The sequence below is a fragment of the Apaloderma vittatum genome, unplaced genomic scaffold (genome assembly GCF_000703405.1).
Source record: "Apaloderma vittatum isolate BGI_N311 unplaced genomic scaffold, ASM70340v1 scaffold44048, whole genome shotgun sequence".
In the NCBI taxonomy this organism is placed as follows: Eukaryota; Metazoa; Chordata; class Aves; order Trogoniformes; family Trogonidae; genus Apaloderma; species Apaloderma vittatum.
Genome location: NW_009729953.1, coordinates 1 through 11,893, shown reverse-complemented (window position 1 = coordinate 11,893; position 11,893 = coordinate 1). Strand labels below are relative to the sequence as shown.

The 11,893-nt window shown below is 35.8% G+C and overlaps 1 protein-coding gene across 1 annotated transcript; it reads right to left on the bottom strand.

Moving 5' to 3' along the window:
• Positions 1–456: 456 nt before the first annotated feature.
• Positions 457–8,294, bottom strand: LOC104277828 (serine/arginine-rich splicing factor 11-like; the record flags this gene model as incomplete). Its single annotated transcript, XM_009874599.1, has 2 exons — positions 457–572; positions 8,161–8,294. Coding segments are annotated over 2 exons (250 nt in total), but the record flags the coding sequence as incomplete, so codon positions are not given.
• Between the last annotated feature and the right edge of the window lie 3,599 nt (positions 8,295–11,893).

Genomic DNA, 11,893 nt, shown 5'->3' with positions numbered 1-11,893 from the left:
CTAGAAGACCTTTAAAGGTCCCTTACAGCCCAACACGTTCTCTGACTCTGTGAAACAGTCACTTCCTAGAGAGTTAGGAAGTTAGGACAACACAGGTCTCATTTTTGGAATCAGCAACTGAAATCTCTCCTGGGAAGCAGCATTAAAAAATACACTTAACAACCTTCACTAAATTAGTTCCTGGTTTGAATTCTACCTTTTCCACCCAAGAAGCAAATGCCTTTTGAGCGAACAAATTTTTTAGAAAGTGTGCGAAATTCTCAACAAAAGAGAAACCTACTGTACTGTAACTTGGAATTTTTCCTGAACAGATCACAGGTGGAAGCACCACAGCTAAACCCTCACGGATCCTGCATACATGAGGACATCATCAGATAGTTCTTGTTCTCTGAACACAGAAGAGGCTACTGAGTATAGAAGAAACCAGAAATCATATAGCAACTGAATTTTACTTACAGTAGTCAAAGGAGTTGGTGTAGGTATAGGAAGCAACCCTGCACCAGGCATCAGACTTGTCATAGTAGGAGCAGGCGCCAATAGTGAAAGGGCTTTGGCTTCATCTGGGATTTTACCTGAAGAAGCAAATGAAGCATTACACAGAGTTGGAACACTGCAGAGATGTTACACTTTCTATGATTTTACAATTACCCTTGCATTTAAAAATGTAATAAATAACAATGAATCTATCTACCAGATCCTTACAAAGAAACAAATAAGAACTTAAGTTTTTCCTTTTACCCTGCTCTACTAGGAAAAACAAAAGTGAGCAAAACTTCAAAGACTAGTAATCTCATTAATGGATTATTATTTTAAAAACTGAATAATGTATACAATTATTTAACACTTTGAGCTATGGGTCACCTGTACTGGAAACTTAATGTTCATGAACCAAACGATATCAAGCATGGACGCTTTCCCAGGGCGGTGTTTTCGCGGTGATCGAAAGTTGTTTTACACATGACAACCGTTCGTGTTGGCTGCATCACTAATAGCACACAGAACATCAGATACAGAAAAGAAGAACATTTTTTAAAGTTTAATCCCCAGAAATGGCAAATAACCAAATCAGTAAAAGAAAAAAAAAAGAAAAAAGAAAAAAACAAAGTATGTGCTAACTGAAATTTGAGCTTTTTTTAAAAATTCCTGTGGTGCTACCTAGTTCGGATGTAAAAATTAGTAAAAATAAAATAAAAACTGCTGAACTACTGTGACTCCACACAATACATACTGCAAGTGAAGTTGGAGGCGGAGGAGGGGAAAGCAGAAAAAATACAGATTTGTACTGTCCCACATTCTAGGTCACCTCAGCTTATCTGAAATTTGATGAATTACTTTTAAGTTCACTGAGATTGAAGAAAATCATAGCAGATGAGCTAAGCAAGCTATACTTCCCCAAAATATTTATTTCCTACTATTCCAACCAGATTATATTTCCCCTGTCATGCTAAAAGTTTAATTAATATTTAAACTGAATTAAATGCAGGCTTCATTCAATGTTAGTCACAATCAGACTGTTAAATGAAAAAAAGGTTTAAAAAAATCCACAGATTTCATAGTTAAACAATTAAGATTACAATTAAATGTACATATTAAATCTGAAATGCAAAGGAATTTAAACTGGTACAAACATTAAACACTAAACTGAAAAACTAAAGAAAGAAGTTCTAATTATACTAGGTAGCTATTATCTATTCAAGATTACTGGCATAACTGTTTATACACTATCCAATTGAGCCCTTTGGTATTACCCACTGCACTTCAATAAAGTAAATGCTTTTATTTAAATATTGTTTTAGAAGTCAAGGTATGTACAATACTGTGCCAGTGTCTTCTACTGGTTTGGTTAAACCTGGATATGTTCTAACTGTAAAACCCCTAAATTCAGGATTTTAAAATTAATATATCAATATTCTTAAGAAAAAGCAAAATATGACTTAAGTTTCAAAACACTGTTTAGTTTTAGCTATACAAGTCCCAATAGACCCCACAGGAAACACAGCATTTTTTAAAAAGTAAAAAGAACAAAAAAGTGATGCAAACCTGTTCTACAGATCTGCAAAAAGGACTGGGTTACAGTTGGATATGACCAAAGGACAAAACAAATCTAAATAAAACTTAATTTATATGCAGCATGGGTGGAATAGAAAAGATAAAATAACAGTACCCATTTTTTTCTCATGCTTTCTATTTACATTTGTTTTATGTTAAATTTTGAGGCACCTTGCTCCTTAACTTGTAACAAAGCACTTGATTTTGCTATCTAAAGGAGAAAAATAGGAAAATTATTAGCACTTAAGAATTAACTGTGCAATAAGGACTGCCAGGGCTTTTTAAAAAACATGCATGAATCTACATAATCACAACGCTCAGCACTCTTTACAGATCTCATTTTGAAGTCAGGCATGCAACGAGAGCTGTACCTGATTTGCCTGACTGCTCAGGAGCAGCAGGAACTTTGTTGCACTTCCTGCCTAGCATGTAGCTAACTAACAGGCTTTAGAATACATAGTTCCAGCACCTGTGCATGCAAATTAGGCATAGAATTATGTACCAGTTCTTCTGAAAATCGAAATAATTGAATGTTTTCAAATGACTAATGAAGAGACCTTATCCTAAAACTGCTAGCATCTTGCAATTAACTGCATACTCATGCAGGTCTCTGTACAAGCAACAGACATGGCTTAAGGCATGTCAAAAGGCAAGAGCTGTTCCTGATGTGGTGTATCTACACGCTGATTTAGACCCTTGGTCAGTAATGTACATAAGTATATGCCTAGTTTAAGTATGCACTTACATACAGCCACTTCAATATACACTTAACCAGATAAACTTAAGAGCTGTTCAGGCATTTAGCCCTTCTAAATAGCAATTGAGTTAGGCACATAACTAAACAATGAGTCAAGTTCAGAAATGTATTTGAAGTCTATACTTTTAAGCATATGGGTCGCTTACTGAAATAACTGGAAATACTCATTTGCTCAAGGAATCCACTGAACACTTTTGGTTAATGCACCATTACAGCAGTTCAATGAATGAATAACATACATATCTACATCGTAGTTAGCAGTATTATTTCCAGAGTACTTTGGTCCTTCAACAACGTAGTGTTTTATTTTAAATATGAAATCTAGTTGGTCAGTTTCATATCAAAGATTCATTTATTTATTCAAGAATGAGAAAGAGTCTATTTCTACAGACAGAATCCTGAAAATTTGCCTCTATATTCAAAGACACTGTTTTTGCAAACGATTTTTCTCCAGTTTTTAAGATTGTCAAACTTTTTAACAAGTGTGCAGAACACAAACTACTGTGGGTGGAGGAAAGAAAACCTGAAGTATGTTGCAAATTTACTTCCTTGTTCTTTAGATAGTTTTGAAAAACATTACTAAAAATAACCTGACAAGTTACAGGTAAGTTTTGGAGTTTTATCCCCATGAATTTATTTAGAGAAGGAATACAAGCCCACAAAGATACAACAAACCATGTGGGTTATGACAAAACAAATAAGGGCACTTAAAACTGTTTCAGTTTTTAAACCTGTAGTATTTAAAAGGTGAATGGAAATGAGGTAAAGGTATTTATTTTCTAATGAAGAAAACAGACAAAATAAATTAGTCATACCTATATCACCTTTTGAAAGAAAAATCTTAGAATCTCTTCTATTTAGTAAATTACAGATTCCATGACCATTTATTCATTGATTCTTCACTTTACAAAGGAATCTGGAAGCAGATGTAGCTATTAGCTCTGCACTGCCTAGAGACCCCTTACGCTTCTTCAGATATATACAGTTGTCCCAAGTAACAGTTACTACTGTTACTTCTCTGTATCATAAAAGTGCACAAGAGCCCTGATTAACCTAGTCCATAAGAGAATTCATTTTGCTAAATGCTGAAGTAATTGTTAAGCAAGTACTAATCACAGTATTTTTTATCCCCCTCCAAATGCTCAGAAGAAATTAATTACTGAAACGACACAGTCAACCCTCCCACCTCAAACTGCTTCTGCAGTAAGTTAGCTTGTTTTAAAAATATATACAGTTCACATCTACTCTAAGTGTAACTAAAGGAATTGCTATTTTCCTGCTAATTTAAATCAACAGAAAATGCAAATTAAAAAATTGTGTGATCCAATTCGTGATTCTAATTGGATTTAGCAGCAGTGATTAAAGAGATTACACCTACTAGCAACTACCTAAACTGCCACAGCCAAATCCAACAAGAGATCATGAAGCAAAGTTCTTCCCAGCTGCAGCCCACAGCCTGGTGCATTACCAGAGTGAAACAATTGATCCCCATGCAGTTGATTGGGAAGAGTGATGCCTGAGGGTTAGACACACCAACTCCATTCACCATTCTGCTTCAGGGCTTCCATTTCAGAAGAAGAAAGAACATCATTTAGTGACCAGAACCTTCTCAATCACACCAGCAGGAACTGCCAGGGCTTCTGAAATTGTGAGGTGACCGAGAAGAAACTTTTTTCTTCTTTTTTTCCGTTTCTTTTTTAAAAATTTCTTCTTGAAATAATCACCATTGGAGCACACCAAAGTGCGATACACATACATACATACACACGCACACACACAGAACTGATTCAATCTTCCCACAAATAACAGTGTTAAAAGACAATGTGCCTCACACAACACATTCCAACCAAAACTTCAGGCTGCTTTTGTACTTATGAGTGGTAAACAGTTTTTGTGAAAATTACAAAAACAAAAGGATGAACTCTTACTGCCGCTAACCTAACCAGAGCAAGGTTTCATCAGAAGCAAACATTTTATGATATTCAGTGTTCATGAAGTTTGATTTCAGAATTATTTTTATAGACATAAATAGTAAGCCTTACTTTAAACAGACCATGCAATCTAAAATAAGACTACTCTGCTGAGAAAAGGAATAATAGCAGAGAAAGATCATGACTTCACTGTGTAACGTTAATTTCTCCTGAAGTAAGAGTTTCAACTGTGCTTTTCCAAGATAAACCCAAAAAGCATAAAACACAATGTATTTCAAAACCGGTATTTTTTTCCACTATTCCTCTCTTCTCACACAATGTTCTTGTGGAATTTAGATGCTTAAATGTATTTTGCATCAAATTTGTCTGTAATTCATAGTATAAAAACTGATCATATTCTAAATTCCATGTATACCATCCACCATTCATAAGCAGCTTCAGGTTAACTTCAAAATGAAACACTGTGAACCCTTTACAGAACACTGTTTTTACAGAACTGAAGTACCAGTTCACAAGTACAAGGGAAAGATAACAGAACAAAACAAAAAAAGGGACAAAATAAAATAAAGATAAAAATAAAAGAAACAAAGGAAAGAAAGCAAAATAAAATAAAAACAGAGACAGGGCGTCCATCTTCAGCAGGCCAGACTTCGATCTCATTTCCCCCATGAAGGTTTCACTTGGCGGCAGGTTTAGTGGCATGGCAAACAATGCCTAACTCAGGCAAGTGTAACAGGTCTGCCTTGGCCAGTCTAGTCATCTAATAATGCACAAATATCACACAGAGAAAACATACAAAACCAAATTAATAGTCAAAATCCATCTACCAGAAAATGTGGATATAAAATTTAGAATTAGGGTGGCATCTTTGTTTACCTTTCAACCTTTGTGTTCTCAAAGTATAACATTTAAAGAAAAAATTACTGATACGCACACACAAGAGTCTTATTTTGAGAGCTTAATACGTTACTTCTTTTACAATTACATTTTTGTTAAATTGTTTATTTAATGTCACAAAAATAACTTTTTTTTTAATAGCGTAGCAATTTCTTCCTCATATTCCCTTGATTTATCACTGTTCAAATACACTACAAACGTCAAATTTTGTTCTGTTCTTTAAAACCAAGTTTTAAGAATTCCATTTTACCTTTCCTCTATGTTTGATTCGGCGCATGAAATGTTTCATTACTGGCACTGTTGGCCAAGGATATAATTCTACCTCCCAGTAGAATATAGCCTTTTAAAGCCTGTGATACACTCAGAATGACTCCATTAACAATGCATCATATAACACATAGTGAATCAAAAATCTTGTGCTGTGGTCTCCAAACCCATACTTATTCCACACGATATATTCCTCACAAAGTTAAACCTATATCAATTCACCTCTTTATACATTGGTGATTCTGTTAGAGAGCTACATGGAAACAACATTTTGACATTAAAAAAAAAAAAATTACTTCACAATCCAATCACTTGTTCACCTAATTAACACATAAATCACTGTGGGGTCCCGAACAATTTTGAACAGTGCCAATTTTTCTGTAATGTCTTCTCAGAAATGCCTAGTTAAGTCAGCTACAAATGGGACTTGTCAGAACTTTGATTTTTTTCTCCTTCCATTCATTGTCTACCATCAATAGACACATGAAAATATAGCTTTACCTGCCTGATGCAGTATCACGTCAGGCTGTGATCTCGTCACAAGAAAAACACAGGGAAGTGTTGTTCATTCATTAGGCAACAATCTTCCCTCTCTGGCAATACTGAACCAGTGTTAGGATCTTTTTGATGAAACGTAAAATTAAGATCCTCAATAACCTGCAGTCAATTATTTAGGGGCATTTTTTCAGTACTAAGGACTCTAGTCCCATTAGTTTCTACAGAGCTTCAACTGGATACAGTAATATCCCCTCTGTGGTGAAAAAGTTCAAAAAATAAGACCACAATGCCCCCAGAACAAGGCGTAAAAGTAACTAAAAAAATAGACTTCATAAATACAAATATCTGTGCCATATGCACCTGTTAAGAAGGCAACAAGAATAAGCGGTATATTGCAGGTCAATATAGCCTTTAGTTAAAGTACTTAAAGAGTCTGTGAATTTTTGGAGTTTGCTAGGAACATCTTGGACCATTATTAGCAGCACAAATGTCATACCATCCACATCATGATGTGGAAAATACATCCAAAACCGCTACTTTGGGACAACTGTTCACAAACTCCAAGAAGTCAACAGTATTTTTTCAACCAACACCTGACTCTCACAGTTAGCAAAGATGTGTTAATAGGAGGTATTTCTGGATTTGTTGCAGTTTATGGTTCAATCATTCTAAATACTGTTGTTCGTGGCAAAATAGCTACCGTGTTCAAAGTGAAGCTAGGTTCATTCTATCTGCTGGAATGTTTCCTCTCCAAAGAGGCAAAAAGTCCAGAAACAAATGTGCAGATGCTCAATTCCACAATGATCCCAATGAAGTCAATGGGGCTCTGTGAAACTCCATCAATATGCCTACCATAGGGCCATGTTTCGTAGAACTGTACTCTGATGTGGAGTACTATACTAACAATACAAACTATGTTGTATTCAACACATCTGTGAAAGTATGGCCTCAAAACCTGTTCAAGCAACACTTGTAAATTTAGCATTCACCAAGCACTTCATTTTTAGAGTTTTAAAACTGGAAGCATTCTGTATAGGTCACTGCATTTTTAAAGATATCTAAAACCAGAAAGGAGTATTAGTATACATAAGAAAGCCTTTTTATGGCACACAAAGTAGTATTTTCCACAGTAACAAGAAAAAAAAATTGCCTTTTTACATTTTATTAAACTAGCAGATAAACATTTACATTTAAACAGTAATTATTACCAGGAATGCTAAGTATTTCAGATTAATCTAAAATGGCCAAATGCATATATCACATCTACAAGACATAACTGGGATTCAGCCTAAAAAAAATGAAAAAATAACCAGTATACTAAAGAAAAACAACAATAACAACAAAATCTCCACCACAATAAGGACAATACATCAAGATTCCAACTGCAGTGTTACTGGTGCAAGGACCCTGTCTAATCTATTCTGTGCTCCATTGACTTCAGTGAGAACTCTGTGTGAGAATAACCTTGCCAACACAAACCATATTGAATCATTTTACCTTCCTTCCCCTCAAAATATATAACTATGCAAAACTAAATTTTTCTAATTTAAATTAACTACTTTTTTCTAATGATGAATTTCAATTAAATCTATATAACTGTGTTAATTCATTCAATTTTCAATTTTGTTTCAGAGTTTTTTCAAAAAGCAATAAAATAAAACAAAATAACAACAGTGCACCACCTCTTTACATGGAAAGCTTAAAACAATTAGCAGACATGACAAAGACCCAACATTACAGAAGAATGTCTAAAATACCAACCTTCTGCACAGGGCACAACTATCAAAGCTCTGTCAATAAAAACCGTGTTAGTTAGATGCTGGGCCACACCAACACTCGATGCCTCACGAAACTTAATATAACATACTTTGGAGGAAAAAGCAAGAGGTGCGTTGCTGCAAGACAAAAGGAAAAAAAAACCACCAATTAGTCACATTAAATAATTGTATGCATGTATTTTAAGCTATTACTTCTTAATAAAAAAATAGACTTCAGACTTCCTGGTAAAGTTAGTAAAAAGGCAGAAGAAAGACATTTACTATATTTGCCTATTTACTATGTCACTGAAAAAAGCATAACATAACACCTCCTTCTTTTTAATGGAAAACTACAGAGAGTAATCTTGCTGAACAACATTGACCAGCACATTCCAAATTACTATTCTGAGTAGTGTATTTACTTGACAGTCTGTCAAGTAAATAATTCATATTTATCTTTTTTCCTCCAAATAATCCTTGTTTAGGAAAATCAAGCAGCAAGCCCCATACAGTCATTTTTCAGTGGGTCCGTTCAGATATTATCCCATAATAGCCAGTATTCTTTCTTAGGTCTTCAGGAAAGCAGTTTCTTATTATGATAAAAGCAGTTCTTAAGAGTTCTTTCAAATGTTAGACCTTAGTTCACTAACATAACAAAAACCCTTCTTATCATCTGCCATAGTTCAGTATAGTGTAGTATGGGAGGAGGTAGAAGAAACTGACTATTTGGCTAGAAGAACGAAGAAAATTTGCAATTTGTTTTTCCATTAGAAAGTATACCAACAGAGATGTCAGAAATTATAATCTTGATCAAAACCAAACACTTTTGCTTTGAAAAACGTATTCCCTTAGTCAAGGTTTGTAATCTTTATACAAGTATTTTATCTTTCATATGGAGGAATAACAGGTGAAATACTCAAAAATATAATCCAATAGGATATTGCTGTAGCACTGGCAATTTCCATTTGAAAAGACCATCTGTCTTCTAGCAATCAGTAACTCATGGAAAATACACTGCATAATCCGTTTCATCCTGCCCCTGTTTCTACTGAAACACTTGTTAACTGTCCGGATGTACCAGAAGTAGTTCAAGTTTAGTGCAATCCATCCTGTAGTCCTTCAAATTCCAAGCAGGTACTCCCAAAATTGTATGGAATTAATTACAATACAAACTCACAAGTTTTAGATGCATTATTTTATCATACGAATTGTATATATCAACTAAGAACTAAGCCTGAGGGACTAGGATTGGTACATTTCTTGTTACCGGAACAGTAACACCTAGGTAAAATATCTACAGCTGGCCAACCCAGAACTACATTTGGAAACACTTGCAATGGAAAGGTTTAGTGAAAACAGATACTCTGTGGAGGCAAAAATAAACAGGGAGCAGGAGAAATATAAATATGGAAGCCTGCCATATACAATTTTAAAAACATTTTAAGATTACTATATTTCTTCTGTCCACTTATTTTGTTTGCAGCGGCCAATGTTTTCCCAGTTTCAAGCTTCCACGTTCAGGAAGGAATGATTGTACAGAATGGCTTCTGAGCCACCTGGAAGATCTTGCTTCAAAACAGTTTTTAACATCTGAGGTGTCCGCATGCTATGACTTTCCAGTACTCAACAGAAATGTTTGCATACAACTTTTACATACTTTGAAGAGCCAGGCTTCCCTCACTGCAAAGATTTTATTATTTTATGGCTACAGGTCTTTTTGTTTCTTTTGGTCTCTGCGTGTGGGTTGGGAGAAGAGGGTGTTTGGGGTTTTTTTGTTGTTATTGTTTGGGGTTTGATTGTTTGTGTGTTTTTAAATACATAGGCCACTGTTAAAACCCAAATGGCTGAAAACTCCACTGAAGATTCTGTGGCCCATACTGTTGAAGACCTGTAACATCTCTGGGATTTCTTCCTTTTTTTTTTTGTTTTCATTGCTAGTTCAAGAACATCATTCTGTTCCAGTCAGTTCCAGGTCCCATAAAAGATCCAGATAAATTCCAACATCTAAAGAGCCAGCTCTGACAAGTATATTTTTTACAGTATTATCCCTTCATATTTCCTTGCTCTCAATCACAAAAGCTATCTGAAAAGTATGTTAAAAAATACTAACATTAGAACTCTACTGCACATGAGGCTCTAAAAAGACACTGGAGTACAAATTGTTTTCTGAAGGTTATGGAGGAGAAAAATCTCCATGAAGACATCACTTCTGTTGAAAACATATCAGTGCTGCATCTGCATCAAGGGAGGTGACTCAGATCCAAAAGATCTAAAATTCTAAAAGGATTTGCAGTGATTGAGTCCCCTACTTTTACAAAGAGGGCCTCCTCTGAACCTCCTCAGCAGGCTTCTGAAGAAGTCTTTCTTGAAACAGAAAAGTCCTATTCCTTTTTAACTCCTTTTATTCAATTTTTTCTTCTGCTAATCTTTCCTGAATTGAGGTAGTGATCATCTTCTTCCTAGAGTTACAAAGCACCAATGCAAAAAAGCAATTCTAATACCTCTGATTCAAGGTTAGTACAATTCACTTTCTTTAGGAAGCAAGAAAACTCAAAAGGGAAGTATCTAAATGGTATTCAGATACTTCTGCCATTTTTCTTTTCCTTTGTAGGGAGACAGTAACATCCATCTCCTAAAGGAGTAACAACAAATCAAAATCATTGCTTAAGAACAACCTATTCAAAAAGTTATAGTGAAAAACTTCCTCTAAGTCTGGATTTTCTCAGAGTGGTGAAGGAGGCAACAGAAGCCAGTAATGTATCAAAATAAGATGTTAAGGAATAAAATACAAAAATATGATCCACACAGTTATCTCAAAGTCCTCATCTATGCTGCAGTCACTGTAGTATATAACCATGTCTAAGAAACACTTTGTGTTATAGTCTCCAATACTACTCAAGATTATTCAGACAATACCACTCAAGACTATCCAGAAGCAAATAGGATTATGCAACAGAGGCTCCAACACCTGATGGTCACCAGTTTGGGTGAGCTCATCAGCGATTTTAGGACCAGAGGCAGCCTGGGCACTGATGGCATTCATGGTCCTAAAGGGCCTAAGTCAGATGAGGAGCATAGTTAGAACCCTGAATATCAGGAAAGCAAACTCCCAGCTCCTCAAGGAGTTAAGCCAAGAGGACCTCCTGGGAAATAGTCTGCAGGGACAAGGAAGCACAACAGAGCTGGCAGATCTTTAAGGATGCTCTCCTTAAAACATAAGAGCTTTCCACTCCCAAGTGTAAGAAATCAGATAAGGAAGGAAAGAGACCAGAATGGCTGAGTTGAGACCTTCTGGACAAACTGAAAGGCTAGAATGAACTGCACAGGCAGTGGAAGCAGGGACAGGCATCCTGGGAAGAGTATAGGGATGCTGCATGAATGTGCAGGGATGAGGTCAGGAAAGCCAAGGCGTAGCTGCAGGTAAATCTGGTCAAGGGATGCAAAGAACAACAAGAATGGCTTCTAGAGGTATGTGAACCAGGAAAGGAATGTTGAAGAAAGCATACCCACTCTGATGAAGGTGGACAGAAAGCTAGTAAAAACAGATGAGGAGAAGGCTGACGTTCTCAATGCCTTTTTTGCCTCAGTCTTCACTGGCGATCTATCTTCTCACAGTTCCCAAGCTGAAGGACCACAGAATGGGGACCAAGCAGACAATGTCCCCCCCACTGCAAGTGAAGATCCACCTGAGGAACCTGAATATACGTGAGTCTATGCGACCTGATGAGGTGCATCCC